This window comes from Macrotis lagotis, chromosome 7 (assembly GCF_037893015.1).
Source record: "Macrotis lagotis isolate mMagLag1 chromosome 7, bilby.v1.9.chrom.fasta, whole genome shotgun sequence".
Lineage (NCBI taxonomy): Eukaryota > Metazoa > Chordata > Mammalia > Peramelemorphia > Peramelidae > Macrotis > Macrotis lagotis.
This window is the reverse complement of record NC_133664.1, coordinates 56,444,657-56,464,903: the sequence shown is the minus strand read 5'-3', so window position 1 is coordinate 56,464,903 and position 20,247 is coordinate 56,444,657. Positions and strand designations below refer to the sequence as shown.

Here is a 20,247-nt window from a genome sequence, read left to right as displayed (position 1 = left end):
CCTTCATGGAAATGCCCCAACTCTTGTGCTTCCGGCTTATGTAAGCCAAGAATCTAGAAATACAGGAACATAAAATAGGCAAAAATGAATGGCTTTTGTTTTATTTAAATACCAATGATAGAAACAGTTGTTCAGTACATCCAATTTACATATTGGGAAAGCTCATGAACATTCCTTTGAGTTCCCAAGACCAGTATGTTCTGATGAAATGTTTCCAGTTATACCATAAGCTTCAGTATGTATTAAGTACAACAATACTGAAAACTAAGGAATTAGTTTAGACATTGAATCTATAATAAGGAGAATTGTTCTTCAGCTTTACAGTCAAAGGTATTACCTTTTTTCTCTACATTCCCAATGCTTTAGCTGGGGAATTCTCTCCCCCAAATTGGTGCTATTTCAATTTTCCCAATCAGTTCTTTTGAGTAAAGGAATAGATTTAAATCTAAGAGGTTCCTTTCTTGCTACATGATGATTCTACTTAATTTAATTCATACCAGCAAATATTATTAAATTCCAGTAATTAATTCTGCTAATAAATGCCAGGAAAAATGAAAGTCCCAGCCCTCAAGGAGCTTACATTCTATTGGTAAAGAAAAGTGATACATGTCAAATGGTTTATCTTTCCTGGTTGCATTTAACAAAGTTGTGAGGCTAATCACTTCCTACTGAATTTAAGCAGAAAATGGATGCATTCACTCATTCTCTTTTTTGGAAGGGTATTATTCACATTTGTCTACTTTGCCCTCCTTTTTCTACAGTAATATATAGGAACTTAGTCTCTTTAGGCTAGAAATAGAATGACAAAGCCAAATCTGGATACAAAGGGAAGTTGGCTAATTTAAGCTTGACATCAAAGTACACAATGAGACTTAAATCCAGGTCTTCCTGATTCTAAGACCAACCTCTAATCACAATTGTTGCCTCTCCATTTCTCTATGCTAGCAGATGTTAATCACACTTTGTCCATGACCAAAGGTAAATTTTAGTATTTTTGTGGGATGAGTAGGAGTAGATTAGTATCCATGACCACCTGGGCTAGTTCACTATAGAAAGGTGTGAGCAAACTCTTTACAAATGGATCTACCAGAGCATTGGTCTTTGATGCCATTAGCTCCAGTAAGGAGCTGGCAGAGCCTACCCTAGTATCTTGCTTATTCTTGAAGTCCACTAATCTGATGTTAGGCACTTAGTCATTGTTTGCTGACTAATGAAGTGTTGTCCTTCATTCTTGAAGAAAACCGTGACATCAGGGAGATGAAGCCAAGACAAACTCATGAATTAGATTGGAGAGAGGGGGGTGCTCTGCCAAGTCACCAGCTTTACTTTCTCCTCCAGAGCCATCCATGTCCAGCGGCCAGATATGGATCAGGATGACTGGAAATGGCCCTGGATGTGAGGAAACCAGAGCTAAGTGCCTTCGCTAACAAGTGTTGTCAGGTCCTCCTGCCTTCAGGACTGGGAATCTATCCACTGAACCACCTAGTTACCCCTAATGATTGATTAGTTGATTGATTAAAGAGTCAGTAGGTCAAAAGTTTCAATGAGCTCTTAAAGGACATATTTCATATTATTCCACAAGGCTTTCTCTCTGGGCAACTTTCCATCCTGGGGTAATCATAAGAAAGTCTACAAGTGCAATTTGCATTAGGCAGAGAATCCTGGGAGTTCTTTTCTTCAGGTTTCCTGGTGAAAAATTCTAAGGGCTTCACAATGCTGCCAGTAGGCTGTATAGCTAACTCCAGATAGGGACAGGGCCAAGACTTTGCTTTCCAATATGCTCAGAGACCTGTCTTATTCACTGAGAAAAGTCAGAGTAAGGTATTAAAGGGCTTCATATTGACTTTACTCTCCTCCCTTACCATTGTGAAAAAGGGCCAAAGGGTTTCTATTCACCAGGGCCCATTTGCCATTTATCTAAATAACCTTCTGAGGCTTTAAGAAAGAGAAATGACTTCTCCAGGGGTTAAACATTTTTTAAAAGAAAACAAGAAATAGGGTAGTTACCTGAGGAATCAGATGGAGCAGGGCATCACCAGAAAGGGTTCCAACAGCTAAACCCACAAAGAGTTGTAAAACAAGCTTATAGTTTTCCTCACAGTTGCTGAAAAGGATTAGAGTCGTTCCGAACAAAGACCCCACCGTGATGAGCAAAACAGCAGCTGTGCTATAGCCATATTCTAGATTAAAAGGAGATGAAAATGTCAGTTACTCCCTATTCGTTCTCCTATTGGGCATAAAGTCAAGATTCAACACTAGACCAGAGATAGAATATTCAATAAGAAAATGGAGAAGAAGATGAAGCATTTCCATTTCTTTCCAGTAGATGAATGGTTCATAGGGTTTCTACCACTTCCCAGGGACTATGACATTTCAGTCCCACTTTGGGGATGTCGGACAAACCTCCATAAAAGAGGTTGTTTTGAAACAATAGTTAGCTCAAAACAGAATGTTCAGGAGAAGATTAGATAACATCAAGAGAGGAAGTAAGGGATTTACAAGGGAGCTGTTCTTTGATCCTCCAAGACCATCTATTTGGTAGGGCCAGACCAAATGGAGGAATTAAACTCCATTTCATTTTCTGTATCTCAAAGAATTAAGTTATTATGTGTCCCAAGGAACTAAGACCTGGGAAAAAATCAGTAGGGGGGTCACCTGAGTGCCAACTTTAAACCTTTGAGCTGAATGGACCAGAAATCCTAGCATATAATAAGCACTAATAAATGCTTTTTTGAATTTATTTATATATTATTTGAATTTATGAAGCAACTAAGAGACTTGGAGAGTGTTAAGAATGTAATATCTGTTGTAAAAATGCTGGATAATATATTTTCTAATTGTAATACACTCCCACAGTAGGGCTTCCTGTGTCAGATGAGGAAAATGGACTACCTTTAAAAAGTGTATATGTAAGATAGATCCTAGACCCTAGGGAAAAAAGAGATTCTGCCTCATTTAGTATCCCACCCTCTACTCTGGATCAAGTTTTAAGCAAGTAGAAAGCTTATATGATAAACACTGAAGCCTTTACAACTTAAGTAACGAAAGGGAAAATAGTATTGCAGGTTTGTTAGTCAGAACAGGTCAACAGAAATATGGAAAGACATTTGGAAGGAGGAAATACTTAACAGTGGAAAGGAAGAAAATGGGATCAGGAGCTGGATAGATTACAAAAAAAATCCAAACCAGCAAGTTACCTTAAGCAAGAAAATAAGGTTTTAAAAAAGCAAGATGGAGAAAGGCACAAACTATCCAAGGAACTATTATAGAGGGAACAAGAATTTAATCAGAAAAACAGAGATCAGACTTCTACTTGTGAATATTAACTGATAAAAAGTGATCTCTATATTCTGCTTTAGCAATTTTAGAATATCAGGAAGAAGCAAAAGAAATGAACTTACTTTGATCATCAGCTAGTAATGAACTTAGAACAGATAATGGGTCATTTTACTGACAAAATTTTCATGAGGTTTGGCTGAGTAGGGGAGAATGACTAAGGAGAATTAGGAAAGAATACCATAAGGAGACTTCTGAGGATATTTGCTTTACTTGGGTCAGTAATAAACTGAACCCTGGAGGGATAAAAAGAAAAACAAAAGAAAGTCCCTGCTCTCAAAAATAAAAGATGTTGAAAAAACAAGTTTGAAAGGAAGGGGAGTTCTGGGCATGGGGGCATAATAATGTCCTTCAGTCAGGTGAAAAATGGTGTCTGCCCTAGACTCACCCAATGTCTACTCTATCCTTTCCATGGGAGATAATGAGGAGGTATGAGTTTCAGAGCTGATTTGATCTTTTAAGAAGTTAAATTTTTCAATATTTTGGAAAAATTCAGAGGAATCGTCAGGTGAGAAGTTATAAGGTATGTATGGCTAGGCCTCCTTAAATAGAGTACCTGAAAAGAAGCTCATGGATGTCTACCCTCCATCTTTTCTAGTCAGAGAAAGTAAGGAGTTTAGGCATCAAGTGTTTTCTGAAGACACTTACTTCTCAGGAAAAGAATCAACAATTACATTTTAACTTGACTTTGGGGATGTCCAATAAGCCTCCAGGGGAATATGTTATGTAATGTTGATATTATTTAATAACACTTGGTGACTAGCAGAACAATCTGGAACATTCCAGAATGTTCTAGGATGAAGGTAAGGTCAGAAGTGAAAAGCAAGTAGAGGAACATCTACTTTTGAGGAGGATGAAGTTTTTCTTCATCAGTTTTAATGAGCTGGCACTCTGTCCCAGTAAGAGAGAGAAAAATAAAAGAAATTAAGAAATTTCTTTTAAAGAAGGGAAGCCATAAGTCTGAGGAGCAAGAATTTTGAAGAGACAAATCCAGTAATTAAATATATTGCATAGTTGAATAACATAGTAGGTTAAGGAAGCTTTGGAATCCTGCTGGGATGTGGGAAACACTGGGGGGAAGCCCAAGAGATTGGGGTTACCAGAGACCCAATATCATAAAATTTGCTTTTTGAGTTGCTTATTAAAAATTTGAGATGCTTTATTCACAAGAGAAATTGGAATAAATCACTGGTCAAAGTCCACAGAAGAACAAGAAGCAATATTTCAGGCAAGAGTCAAGATGACTGTGGAAAGAATTTAGAAAGGGATATATAGCATGAACCAAGTGGGACAGTGATTTTTCCTCAGCAACAATCTGGAGAACCCATATTCCATGATTGCAAGGTTTCTATGACCACAAGCAAAGATTTCCAGGTATTACTCTCCACTGAATGGAACTTTCTCCAAAGTGGTGAACATCCTGGCAGGATGGGGAGGATTTGATGGAGCTGGAGAGAAGTTTTCTAGTGAAAACTTTCTGTTTTATAGGTACTGGATGACTGACAGATTCTAATTAAGGAAAATTGGCTAAATTCCTTCCTTGCTATTGTCCCTTAAGTAAATGTTTTTTTAGGAATGATTTTAGAGTTCAGTGCTAAATCTGAGTCTTTGTGTGTGTGTGTGTGTGTTTAAATGTAGGAATATCAGTGTGTCAGAGTTAATTTGGTTTGGGATAAGTATGGTGTCTTTCTTTAGCAATGGAAAAGTGGGAATGAAGTGGGAACTTACAAATTACATAATGCTTCTCTCTACAGTTGAAGAATCAGGGGGATGCTGTCATTTTTAGTGGAGGAAAAATAATCAAATGGGTCCATGCATTTTGATCTGAATTTAATTGGGAGGAGGACTCATTGAAATGGAAGATCCTTGTCTTCTGAATTAAAAAATGAGGTTTTGTATTAGAAAATGTTATCAGACTTACCTTCTTATACCTGTACAGCACAGGACAGTAAAATTCAGAGCCTAAATTAATTGCATTATAGGGCTACTTATTAATTAGGATATGAGTTTCTCTGCATTGCGAATTTCTGTCTAAAAGGAAGCAACTAAATGAAGCTTTCAGATCAGAGCATGAGTTGGCAAATGACTACATGATGATTAATTGTTTTTCTATATTTTGCATTTGGTTAAGTTAATCAGAACTTTTTGTATACACACACATACATAATATGTTTAAATTGATCTGAAAGTTGAAAATTATAATGTTATGGAAAATAAGCTTTTACAAAAATTCTAATTGTATTCATTTTGCTAGTTGAGGTGAAATTGATTTTACCTATTTGATTGACTTTCATTAAGGTCCCATCTATGCTGCAGGGGTACACAGTGAATTGATTCAATTTTCTGTGATGATTTTTGAAGGCAACCCACATAGAATGCCAAAATTCAGACATGGCCCTGGGGTATTTTATCCATATGCATCATTTGGACAGGTATTTGAGTTAATCTTAATAGGCTGTAATAAGGAGTGATAAATTTTTATTTTTATGTTTTGCATTATAAATAGGGTTAATAAGAATGGGTATGAGCAGACAACAACATATAATCTCAAAAGAAATTTAAAGACTTGGAAGACTAGGAGTAAAAGAGAGCAGCAAAGAACTAAATGATAGGAAGAAAAGATGGTTGAAATGGATAAATAGATAAATAGAATGCTCCCCTGGTATCCTCACAATATCAGGAGAAGGGAAGAAGGACTTCATTGGATGGGCATAGTGAAATGAACTTATGGAATAACATGGATCAAAGTTACAAGAGATGAACAGACATGGCTGCACTGAGATCTGTTTCACTGAAAGGAATATCTAGATCAATAATATTATGTATCCATTTGAAAACTGGTAACACTGATGGTATCTGGTATCTATTTCTAAAACTGGGAAGTGGGATCCTATTTGAAGATTTGAATTCAATGATTCTGAAAAAATCTGCTATAGAAACACCACAGACTTTGTAAAACTGATTTTAACTAGCAAAGCTCAGGTAAGATCACATTCTCATTTTCTCTACCTGTCCCTTTTTGAAGGAAGTAAATATTAAGGGGGTGAATAGTCTTAGAAAAGTGTGATGTGGCAACTGAAGGTTCAATGGACCACTCAAGATAAGTCAAAATTGGATCTGAATTGGTTTTAATAGATAAACTAGATTTGAGGACCAGAATCCCTAATTAAGAAATGTTAAGATAAGTGATGTTGGATTGTAAATAACTATAATACTTTCATTATCATATTTATTTGTGTTTTATCTTTTGTAGTTAATTAACATTTAGGTTGAGTTTGGACTTAGGAATACATGCAACTCCCTTTGAACCTATTAAATGGGACATATGTGAAATGAAAACTAGGAATTTTCTTGGACATTCATCCCGGAAGCCAAAACAAAAACAGTGACACATAGAAATGAAGAAGGACTCTAGATACCATTGGTTCCAGAAAAATGAGAAGGCTGTGGCTACTAGAGAAGAAAGAGAATGTGTTTCTTTGTCTAAGGGACTATTTTAGAGTTGGAAACATTAGGATATAACATTTGCAACACTATATTTAGAACTGTGTTAACAATGAAAGGTTTTGATAAGAAGATGTTAAGGAAGTGGGCCTTTTTCTGCTTAGCGAAATATGGCAATATTTACTTCGTTACCAATTTTCATTTATTTCATTTTCATTTGAATTATTCCATTATTAATTTTCTATTGACACCATATTCCTTTACAGCTAATTTTTTAGGTTTTTTTTGTAAGGCAAATGGGGTTAAGTGGCTTGCCCAAGGCCACACAGCTAGGTAATTATTAAGTGTCTGAGACCGGATTTGAACCCAGGTACTCCTGACTCCAGGGCCAGTGCTTTATCCACTGTGCCACCTAGCCGCCCCCCTTTACAGCTAATTTGAAGAATGTGATGTGCATAACACACCTCTTAGCCATTCCTCCTGACAATTATAGGTCTCAGGAAAAGGAATGAAAGTGATTCATGTTATTGAAACAAGGAGTCTATTTTCTGGCAGTCATAGAATTGCAGTCCATCGATTAAAAGCTTTCTTAACCCTTAACAGGGTAAAGCACACCTTCAATGGCCCTTAGATCTGGCTTATGGTACACAAGGCTTCAAAAGCATCTGATTTGTATTGTGATATATGTAATATGTAGTTTGCTATATTGTGTATATTGTTGCTATGATGTATTATGTCACTGTATCTTATATTTCTATAATTTATTAACTTATCATGCTATGTTAAGAAGATAAATTCATGAGAACATAGAGAAAGCAGAGATCAAAGTCATATTCATAATTTTATAGTTAGCATTTATGGAATGCCTACTATGTGCTAAGGGCTTTACCAATATTATCTCATTGGATTTTCACAAGGATAGATGCATAGAAAAAAATAGGCAAATGAAGGTCAATGGAAGCAGAGATAGGAGAAATGTTTCTATATGAAAATACTAGAGACTACCTGGAGATCAAGGAGACAAATATTTTAAAAAATAAAAAGATTACAAATCTAATAATGGTATTACATTTTATGTATTATATGATCTGGTGCATCTAGTAAATGGTGTTTGTTTATGCATTGTGTTATATAAATTGATTTATAAATATAATATTTTGCTCTATATCTTACATATTACATGTGATATTTACATTAGGATAATATACTATTATGCTTCTTTATGCCATTTCTTTCTTTATGCCTGTCCCATATTCGGTATTATTTGTTAGGCTTTATAGTTTGATTCGTTAAATGTTGCATCTTAATTGGTTCAGTTCAACCAGGATATGAGCATTACATTTTGTATTATATATTTTATGTTATAGTTTAAATTGCTCTATGATGGCCTTTGATTTATTTTATGCCATGTTATGATATAGTTTATATCATATGCTACATATTACATGTTATTATAGTGGCATGGGCATGACTGAATTTTAATAATCAAAGACATTATTAGCCCCTTGTTTTGACTGCAGGTTTTGCACTTTCAAGGACCAACACTTTTTCATTCATGTCTTCATATTTTCTGTGATTATCTATGATATGTTAAGTGTGTTGTTATATATGGTAATGCAGAAAACTCATGCTATGTGATTTGTTCTATCATTCTATGTAACACTTGTATTTCTTGAATTGTTTTTCTTATATGTGAATGTTAAATGTGTGTGTATATATATATATATATATATATGCCATATTTATCATGTTATTTGTAACTAGGGATACGCTACTAAATATTTATCAAACTGACTTTAGTGAAAAAAGTAGCCACAACTCACTTTAAGTTTCATGGACATTACCAACATTTCACCCACCACTTTAAGTCTAGATAATCAACAAAGTGAATAATTAAGCAAGGATTTATAGCACTTGCTAATTTTTGAGGTGTAGATGTTCATATTGAAAATTGAATGATCAGTTCCAGGAGTTGGTACCACATGACTTCCTCCCACCCCTATGTGGAATCATATTTTTAAGCCTCCCCAGGACTACCAAAGTGAAGAGTCCATAGGGAGACTTGAGAAACTAAGAGATGTATGCATAAACTTCTCTGAGTTATAATGTTTCCTCTTCCTTTGCCTTCAGAGAGATTTCTGGCAAGAGATGGGATTTCCCCCCATAGCTGAGGTAAGGGAGGAAGAGGAATATGACTTGGAAACTTCATGCTTTTCCTGTCATGAAGAAAGTAGACCAATGGCATTGTAGGGGAAAGTAAAGTGTGAATCAAAATGTCTTTGGAAAACCACTCATGGAAGAGATCATACGTGTGATGTAAGTCAGATTAAAGCAGAATTGGAGGGGCGGCTAGGTGACACAGTGGATAAAGCACTGGCCTTGGAGTCAGGAGTTCCTGGGTTCAAATCCGGTCTCAGACACTTAATAATTACCTAGCTGTGTGGCCTTGGGCAAGCCACTTAACCCCACTTGCCTTGCAAAAAAAAAAAGCAGAATTGGAAGAAGCCTGGATAAAAAGAGAGCAGTGGGAAGAAATAGAGAGCAGTGAAGCCCAACATCACAGCTGGTCTTTTTGAGATCAAAAGGAATTCCACAACACAATTACCTCCTTCCTTATTTCCTCAGAGCACTTGTTGAAGAAAAGTTTAATGGATATATAAACCTTCACAATCCCATTCCTTTCCATTTACATCAGAGTAGGAGAAGGGATGCAGGGAAGGAAAATCAGCACAAGTTGCAGCAGACTGTTATTTAAATGTTATTATTTCTCTTCGATTGTTCACTAGAGTTTCCTATACTATCTGATTGAATTAACCACAATCTTTTTTTGATAATCATTTGGCCATGAAAAAAAAAACCCTTGAATCTTATGAGTTTTAGGGGCAGTTATGATTGGATTAGGGAGTGAAGCTGCAAGATATTGGGTCGAATGAATTGAAAAGAGAGGTATTTTCTATTTTAGATAATTTTCAGTATATTTCAAATCATACCTTCTAGACTTCTGTTGAACTTTGACTCTTTGAACTAGTCAGGCAAGAAAAATGGAGCAGGATAGGATAATGAGGGGGTAAAGGTGAAAGTTGGTTACCTATAGGGAATGATAGCACCTTTTGGTAGCAAACCAGTATGGCACACCCCCTTCCACTGCTCTCTTTTGACCAGAAGAAGTCAACCATCCTTTAATATGCCTACCTTTTGGCATCTAGATAAATGTGTACTGTTAACTCATGCTATGTGTTACATTTTGTTGTAAGTTTTGCATTTTTATGGAGTGATATCTTGTATGTGTTTGGTTGGATTGTATTCTATTGTGTTAGGATGTACTGTATATTTTGTCACATGAAGTTTTCTTGATGGGATGAGTTATGTGGTAATATGGCCTGTTGGTGTTTATGACATGTTAAAATTAATAATTGACTGTGAGTTAAATATTCCAAAATGTAGGCAAAGACAGGGGTAGAGATAAATAGAATGTTAATGTTTTTTCTAGTGAGGAATTGAAATTATTCTTTGGCTCTTGAGTTAGTGTTCATCAGTTTGACCCTAACCTCCTAAGAATCTAAATTACTGTATCTTTAGGGCCATAACTGGTCAGGGTCCAAAGCTGGCATTTTTAGGAGGGTGATATTCTCCTCTTATCTGGGAATGGTGAAACAGAACAGTTTCCAGAGCAGGCTGGAGACAGGGTGCCAATAATTAAGTAGCAGTATAATTAACTAATTTCAGAATGAGGGACAGATATATAAATTGGGTATTCTGATTAAAACTCCAAAAACTCCTGCCTTGCTGCAGTGAAGGTAGAGGTTATATAACAAAATCACAAGTGGGAAGAGAGGAAAGGTGGATCACAACATAATCAATTCTAAGGCTTGAGTAGTTTCTCATGCAAGTCTATGCATGCAGGATAATAGGCATAATAGTTCTCAGGGAAAAATTCTCAATTTGGGGGAATCATTTATTTTCTTTGGGTACAGGAACAGGATCTATAGTTTTTAATTCACTTCACTTAACATAGGCAGGTGTAGTAAAATGGAAGAATGATCTTTTGTCAAGATTGAATAATCACCTTGAGCTCCATTACATCTGACTCTGAAACCAGAGTCTGCTGGAAAAATGAATCTCTAAAAACTAAATTAGTAGTAAATTCATCACACAAATAATATGGCTCAATATGAAAATCATAATTTTATTTTTTACCAAATATAAATATACATACAAATATGTGTGGGTATATCTATATCTTTATATTCTCCATCATATATGTTCCTTCCAGGAAAGTCCTATTGATATGTTAGCACAGGTTAAAAGTAACCCTGGAGATGCTTTCCAAAGCTATGGCTATACTGGACAGATGTCAACAGATATCAGTGTTGGAAAAACTGGATAAATTTGAACATTGGTCCAATGATGGACATATTGTCTGTTGTCTGGGGAACCGCTTAGTTAAATTCAAAGGATTTCATATAAATGGACTGCCAGACCACAGAATACTTTGTCAATAGCAAGTCTGGGAATTATTGACTAACATATAAAGGATTATGATTTATATCAATGGAGGGAAAATTCAGTCTGATAACATTAAAGATCTTTAGAAGAAAAGACGCTCTGAATGTACTTGGTAGTGAACTAGTTAGATCTGTGGACAATGGTCTGTTAGAAATATTACTGTAATTCATTCAAATAAGAGTTTTGAGATAACATGAAATTAGATGTAGACAAAAAAATGGCAGTAGGACCTGATTCACATTCCTCTCTCTGGTAGAAAACTAGGGATAAAGTTAGAAAATAGCTCAATAAATGATCATTTAAATACACATCAAATCAGCAAAGGCTATTCAGGGTCAAGGTGCAGCTAAATAGCACAGTGAAGTCAGGAAACCTCCTGTTCCTTAGTTCAAATCTGGACTCAGACATTTACTAGCTTTGTGGCGCTGGTCAAATTACTTCACCTGTTTGTTTCAGTTTCCTCATCTATAAAATGAATTGGAAAAGAAAGTGACAAAGCACTCCAATATCTTTACCAAGAAAACCTCAAATGTAGTTATAAAGAGTTGAATATGACTGAAACAACTGAATAACAACAAAAAGACAGGGTCAAAGACTTCATTGGTTATGAAAATATTTTTTTCCTGTTCATCTCTAATCCTTTCCAAGGGAAAGACTCTCAGACCAGTCCCCCTCAAATCCACTGAGAGAAACACTCAAAATTACTTACAATTTTACAGCATGCTGCTTTTAAAGAAAAGACATTTGACAAAAGTTTCTTCTCTGCATTATAGGAATTTGCAACATTACCTTAAATGGGGTCCAATGGGCCATTTTTCAAAAGATACCTTGCAGTACACTGTAACTAGCTCCCTAATCATTACATTAAATTATTGTTTCCAAGAAAGTAAATGTAGTTTCCAGGAAAGAACCCTGTGGTCAAATTCAGTTAATATTGTAAAAATCAATTTTTTCAGACTAAATGGAAGTTGATGCTCAGATTTGGTCAAGAAATTAATGGGTAGGCTGGATCTGAGGGATTCATCTTAAAGGTGGCAAATTTCCAAAATTCTCCATATACCAACTGCCAGCAAATTGTATAACCCTATCTAGTACTCCTTATGGTACCATAATATCATTGTTAATAAACCAACTAATTTTTTAAAAACCACGATCATATATTGAGATTGTTATTTAATATCAACATGAGCCAAAACAAAGTGAGAAGCTTCCAAAAAGGCAAAGGAATAACAAAGATGGCATTGGTGGTGACCTAAACTTACAAGATCAGTTTTTCAGTATAAGGAACCCCATATGAATTAAATATTATAACAATTTACTATTTATTGAGATTTGCAAACTTTGATAAAACTATTGACCTATAGGCATCTGAGAGCTGCATTTAGCTTTACAATTCCCTAATCTCTATTTCCAATTCATTTTGTCTCAAGCTTCCTATAATTTCTTAAGCAGATGGAAATGAGAATAACTCTTAGTTGTCTGTAGTAATTGAAGACAGGATTGATACATGTCATTTTAAAACAGTACATAATTCAAAAATGTTAATTTGGTTTTTAAATTAATTTTGTTTTATTTTTGAATTATAGTTTCCTATTTTGTTTTTCTTAAACATATTTTCCCAAATTATCTGTACTCTGAATGGCACAATTTTCAGGAATCTCAGAAGTGTGCTAACTGGGAGAAATAAACCAGTTTAAGGTTTTTTAAAAAATGTAGGACTTCTAGTAGTCAAGTTATATCTGAATCGCTGATAGTCAACAGATGGCATGGTGAAAAGATTAGTAGACTTGAATAAGATGTGGTTCGTTGTATTGCCTCCCAAACTGTTTATCTATATGACTGTGGGCAAGCCACTTCATCTCTTAGAGTCTCAGTTTTCTCATCTGTAAAGTGGGGAACATAAACTTCACACTTGCCTGTCTCACAGGGTTGTGTTTTCTGAGGCACCCACTTCATAAATCTTAGTTATATAAAAGTTATATAAAATATTCTCTTAAAGAATAAGAATTTCTGTCATTGCAATATTTTACAAAATCTTTGGAGCCAGTGTAAAAGCATTCAAAGGTCCATAATGATTTTAACCTTCATTTTCCTTATAATAATTGTTGCCTCGATCAAATATATTCTCAAGCACTTTTATAATGGGTTGTAGCAACTCAGCAATTCTTTCAGGCTTTTCCTAACTATTCTACAGAGATGCTTCTAGTAGGTCAGTTATCAAGATCAGTTCAGTAAAATTCTAAACAGTGTATGTGTACTCATTTTTATATACATACATTTTATGTAAATATGCATCTGTATATGTATATATCTATGTGTTCTTTATGTATATGTATGCATATATGCTCTGATTTCCTAGTTGCTGGCAACTCCCACTACCAATGTGTATCAACATTTTCAGTTTAAATGACTGCCAGAGACGGGACTCAAAATCTAAATCTTACTGATTTAGAGATTGACTCTCTATCCATTATACCATACTGCCTAATTATTTTAGATGTCAGCACCATATAGATAAAAACACAGATAGGAATGGGGACCAGAGTTACAATTCTCTATTGAGGAAACTTCCTTCATCAAAGCAGGTTGGCACCTTTTTTAGTTATTAGCCTTAGAGAGTTACCTGGAATACTGAGAATTTAAGTGACCTATCCAGTCATATGTTCAGTAGATGTCAGATATAGGGTATGAACCTAGGTCTTCATTAGATAATATAAATCTGACATAGAAGATACTATGAACTTCCCATGGTTCTAAACTCAACCCATAGAGCAGCACTATAGATTTTTAAATTATTCCTAAATAGCCTTATTTTATGGAGAATTCAGACACTCAGAGGCACTGATGGTAAATTCATTATTTGTTGTTCACGCATTTTAGTCACATTCAATTCTTTGTGATCCCATTTGAGGTTTTCTTGGCAGAGATATTAGAGTAGTTTGCTAATTTCTTCTCCAGCTTATTTGACAGATGAAGAACTGAGGAAAACAACTTGTTCAGGGTCAGACAACCATTAAGAGTCTGAGACCAGATTTGAACTCGGGAATATGAGTCTTCCTGACTCCAGGCCCAGCACTCTATCCATTGCACCATGTAGCTGCTCATTGTTGCAAGTTTTAACAATTTGATTAGACCAATTTAATTTGCTACCAAAACTAGAGTTCTCCAGTAATGCAGTTCTTCCTCCAATTCCCCTCTTTGCCCCATGGAAACCGTTGGGTAGCCATCTAATGAATAAAAATAGATAAATAAAATATTCTTTTTTAAAAAAATGACCTACTCTTACGTTACAAAAAATTCTGTTTTCTTGATGTTTTTATGGCATATTGAAAATGATAATTTATTTTTGCCATTTTAAACATAAGATATATTTATGAAGGAAATCGAAATAAGTCAAAAGGGAAACTTGGTCCCCATTACTCTAATGTCTGGACACTGATCAAGCCCTTGGAGTTGAATGTGCCAAATCTCCCTTCTGTACCACGTAGGTTGAGTGTTCTCAAGCCCTGTGCTACAGAACACCCTGTTCTTTTCTTTGAAGGTAGCTCATACTTGCAGTCTTTAGAGAGAGTGAAATGTATACAAACCAAGTGAATTAGCGCAGTATAAAACTCCACAGTCAAGAGATACAACTCACTTTCTAGGGCTGTTGGTGGCAGCTTGGCTGGCTGGTATGTTGTGAGCTGGCAAGAGCAACTGAGTAGTTGCTGAATGATGGCTGGGCTGATTTGCTGGAAGAGCTCCTTAGAAATAGGAGAATGACTGTTCGGTAAAAATATCTCCACAAGCTCTTTGGCAGAGAAACAAGCCTAGGCAGGAAAATGTGTATTGTTATTAACCACATCATTGGAGCAAACTCAGTATGCATGTCTTTTCTGTAAGAATGAATGAGAACTAAATGGAATTCTTAAAATAAAAAAATAAGGTTTATCAAACATACTTCTTGAAAACATATTTTCCATGAACAAAGAGGATTTGCTTTGTCCACTAGTCAAAATTTAATCTGTCATATTCATCATTGTAATTATTTCTGAACATTTGTGCTCCCTCCCCTTTTATTTTCGTGTTTTGCAATCAAGCTTAATGAGATTCTGAGCAGAAACCTCATGAAGTAGGTTAGAACTCTGGCCTCGTTTCCGAAGCCGATGCTTTTGTTGTTGTTTTTCGATGGGAATAACTTTTTGGCGCACTAGATAAATTCACTCTAAACGCAAGCTTTGAAGTAATAAGAGTAGTGTCTTCAGCTAGCAATCTCTGGTATTTAGTCTTTCAAAGTAATATGAAATATCAAAAGCAGGGGAGGGAATAAAGGTTAACAGAAAATATTGCTATTGTATAAAAGCATCGCTGAAAATATGTAATATTAATTAACTGTACTCTACTTCTCTCCCATGATGGAAAAAAGAATTATTTTAGTCGAGATAGAAATTTGACTTTTAAAAAAACTACTTGTCTAACTGAATTTATTGATTCTAACTAAATTGACTGACTTCTCTAGTTCTTGGCATCATGCAGACACAGCCAGATAAGCATAGAAAAAAACCTATGAGTAATAAGTTCAAGGATAGAAAAACATAGTTGCAGCCACACATCATGAATTTCAGAAGCTTCCACTATACCCAGCTCAGTCAAGCAAAGATTTTTCTTATGTTTCTTTCATTTTTAGCAAAATTATTTAATAATTTCCCCCAATTACATGTGAAAATAATTTTTTAACATTTAAAAAAATGTTTGAGTTGAAAATTCTCTCCAACCCTTTAATTAAAAGCAATTTGATATAGGTAATACATGTTCAGTCATGCAAAACATATTTCCATTTTAGTCATTCTGAAAGAAAACAGTCAAAAAACCCAAGAAAAATAAAGTTTTAAAAAAAAGTATGTTTCAATCTGCATACACATTACATTGGTTCTTTCACTGGAGATGTATAGCATTTTCATAAGTACTTCAGAATTGTCTCAGATCATTGTATCCCTGAGAATAGTAGGTCATTCAAAGTTAGGCATCATCCAATATTGATTTTAGTGTATACAATGTTCCCCTGGTGCTGCTCATTTCCCTTTGTATAAGTATATGTAAGTCTTTTTGAGTTTTTCTGAAAGCATCCTCTTCATTATTTATTATAGTACATATACCATAACTTACTTAGTCATTCTCCACTTGAGGGGCATCTCCTCAATTTCTAAATCTTTGCTACCACCAAAAGAGGTACTATAAATATTTTTGGACATATAGATATTTTTTTCTTCTTATCTCTTTGGGATACAGATCTAGTAAAGATATTTCTGGGTCAAAAGGTATTTATTGTTTTATAGCTCTTTAGGCATAGTTCCAAATTGCTCTCCAGTACTGGTGAATCAGTATATAAATCCATCAAGAGTACAATAGTGTTTCAGTTTTTCCACGTCCCCTTTAACATTTGCCATTTTCCTTTGCATCATATTAGTTAATCTGATAGGTGTGGGATGGTACCTCAGAGTTGTTTTTATTTGCATTTCTCTAATGATAATTTAGAGAAATTTTGCATATGACTAGATATGGTTTTGATTATTTCATCTGAAAACTGTCTATTCATGCACTTTGGTGAACTTAGTGTTATAATTTTATCTTTGTTCTCTATGTATTAGAGAAGTGAGGCCTTTATCAGAGAAACTTGCTGCAAAAATTTCCCCAGTTATGATTAATATTAATAATTAATATTGTTTCCTTCCATCTTATTCCCCCCTACCATTTTTCTACTCTCTCTCTCTCTCTCTCTCTCTCTCTCTCTCTCTCTCTCTCTCTCTCTCTCTCTCTCTCTTTCTTTCTCTCTCTTTCTCTCTCTCTCTCTCTTTCTTTCTCTCTCTCTCCTTTCCTCCCCTTCATCCTCATAAGTGCTCTGATTCTGATTATGGTATTCTCACAATCTTCCCTTCTATTAATATCCCCCTCCACCTTCTTTCATTCCCTTTTCAAACTGTTTTCCTGTAGGGTAAAGGAGATTTCTATTTCCACCTGAATGTGTATATCTTATTCTCTCCTTGAGCCAGTGATAATGAGAGTAAGCTTAAAGGAATCTCATCCCCGTCCCCCTCCACTGTAGTTCTTTTGTATCTCTTCCATTCGAGTTCTCCTTATTCCCCCTTGTGCATTCTTCTTTCTCAACCCTTTTAAAAAATATATTTTTTACTTAATCTCAGCTCATTATATTTAACTCACCCCTGTGCCCTCTGTCTTTGTATACTCCCAATTATCCTAATAAAAAAGTTCCTAGGAGTTACAAGTATTTTCCCATGTAGGAATGTAAACAGCTTAACTTTATTGATTCCCTTGTTATTTTCCTTTGTTGTTTACTTTTTCATTCTTGTCTTGAGTCTTGTTTTAGAAGTCAAATTTTCTATTCAGCCCTGGTCTTTTTATCAGAAATGCTTGAGTATCCATTTATTCCCTGAAGGATTATATTCAGTATTGCTGGGTATGTGATTCTTGGTTGTAATTCTAGCTCATTTGCCCTCCAATCTTTTAATGTAGAAGCTGCTAAATTTTGTGTCACCCTGAGTGTGGCTTCAGGATTCCTGAATTGTTTTATTTCTGACTGCTTGAAATATTTTCTCCTTGACCTGAGAGCTTTGTTATTTGGCTAAAACATTCCTTGGAGTTTTCATTTTGGGATCTCTTTCAAGAGGTGAGTGGAGGATTCTTTCCATTTCTATTTTATTCTTTGATTCTAGAATATCAGAGATATTTTTTCTTGATAATTTCTTGAAATATAATGTCTAATTTCTTTTTCTTGAATCATGATTTTCAGGTAGACCCATGAATTTTAAAATTATCTGTTCTTGATCTATTTTACAAGTCAGATACTTTTCCAATGAAATATTTCACTTTTATTCTATTTTTCATTCCTTTGATTTTATTTTTTATTGATAGTTCATGGAGTTATTATCCCATTGCCCAATTCTAATTTTTCTGGAATTGTGCTTCAGTTAACTTTTATACTTCCATTTTTCCAATTTTACTTTTTTTTAAGGAATTCTTTTCTCAGTGAATTTTAATATATCTTTTCTTCATTTGACCAATTCCACTTTGTGCTTCTTTTACTATTTGTCCTATTCTAGATTTTTAAGCTATTCTCATCAGTATTTTCTGTACCTCCTTTTACCAAGCTATTGCTTGTTCCCATAATTTTCTTTTATCACTATCATTTCTTTTCCCATTTTTTCCTCTACGTTTTTTGCTTGATTTTTAAAATTTTTTTGAGCTCTTCTGGGGTTACTTTTTTGGCTTGAGATCAGTTCACATTTTATTTGAGGCTTTCATTGTAGTCATTTTAACTTTATTGCCACCTTTTGAGTTTGTGATTTGATATTCCCTGTCAACATAGTAACTTTTTATTGTAAGGTTCTTTTTTGATGTTTGATCATTATTTTCTGCCTATTTCTTGCCTTTTAACTCTATGCTAAAGTTGGTTCTGCTGTCTCAATCTTCATTTTTTGTGAGCGGGTATTTTCTTTTTTTTTTTCTTTTGTTTCGTTTTTTTTTTTTTTGCAAGGCAAATGGGGTTAAAGTGGCTTGCCCAAGCCCACACAGCTAGGTAATTATTAAGTGTCTGATACCGGATTTGAACCCAGGTACTCCTGACTCCAAGGCTGGTGCTTTATCCACTACGCCACCTAGCCACCCCATTGAGTGGGTATTTTCAGAGCTAATTGTGAGCATCTGTAAGTTTTTGGTTTTTCCATGGTGTTATGATCTAAGAAGAGATATGCTCCCCTGGGTTGTGTCTTGGATGTGAGAGAGATCAAAAGTACACTTTTCAGCCTTGGAAATGTGACCAGGTTCCCCATTCCTCTGCAACTACAAGCTCTGGTGTGTTAGTGTTCCTCCTCGCTTTGGAACTGTGACTCAGAATGGCATATGGACAATGCAATAGTTTCCTGCCTCCAATGTCAGCAAAGGGATCCCTGTGATAGCCTGCTGACCAGTTGTCTGACTCCCCAAATCCTGCTGACTAGTTGTCTGACCTCCTTATCTCTGGGCTGAGATCTCTGGAGGCCGACACTGATTCAGTCACCCCATCTCACCCCCAATGTCTGCTGAGAGTTTGCAACCTATATTGACACAAATTGCAGAAGACTGCATTCCACTCTTACCCCCATGTGACAGAATGTTCCTGCCAACCTTCTAAGTTGTCTTGTGCTGGAAAATTGTTTCACTCTTTCCTTTTGTGGGTTCTGCTACTCCAGAAACTATTTTGAGGTATTATTTAAAGTTGTTTGGAGGGGAATTTGGGAAGTTCCCTCCTTTGATATCTTGACTCCCCTTCCCCAAAATCACCCAGAAGAATATATTTAAGGTAGGTCTACATTGCTTTTATGCTGGTTTATGACTATCATACTTTTATGAGTTCATTTTTCACTATGTGGGAGAATATATTAGTAAAATACAGTAGAAAATACCAAGAAAAGCTCCCAGAAGCTAATGGTCTGGTATTGACTCCAGTGGTCTGGGGTTTCCATTGCACTTCCTTCTTTGCTTTTGGGTAAGGTCCTGGCTTCTGAAACTTGAGAGTTAGGGTTGGGGAGGCAATTAGATATTCATGTATCCTAGGTTTGTCTGGTCTGCCATTGGATCCTGTGCTTTCTACAACCAAGACATAGCCACATTTAAAGAGAGCATCTAATCTTATTTTTATTGTTTTTTGTTTTCCTTTTATTGTGTTTTCTTTTTGGAACATAGTTAATATAAAAATAGTTTGGCATAACCTCACATGTATAATCAAAATCCAAGTGCATATTCTCATGGAGAGGGGAGGTGCAAGAAGAAAGGGAATTTAGAGCTCAAAATTTTTTAAAATGATTATATAGATAATATTTAATGAAATTTTAAAAGTCAATACATTTAATAAAATAAAATTTAATAAGATAATAAAAAATAAATTTAATAGAACAAATAAATAAAAATAATTTTTACAAAAGAGAG

The 20,247-nt window shown here is 35.1% G+C and overlaps 1 protein-coding gene across 1 annotated transcript in view; it reads right to left on the bottom strand.

Moving 5' to 3' along the window:
- SLC39A12 (solute carrier family 39 member 12) overlaps positions 1–20,247 on the bottom strand; it is a 102,649-nt gene that overhangs the window by 44,540 nt on the left and 37,862 nt on the right. Inside the window, exons 6-8 of the mRNA XM_074195228.1 lie at positions 14,924–15,095; positions 2,008–2,180; positions 3–53 (exon numbers count right to left, since the gene is read on the bottom strand). Of these exons, the coding sequence (XP_074051329.1) occupies positions 3–53; positions 2,008–2,180; positions 14,924–15,095 (396 nt within the window). The remainder of the gene's footprint in view (positions 1–2; positions 54–2,007; positions 2,181–14,923; positions 15,096–20,247) is intronic.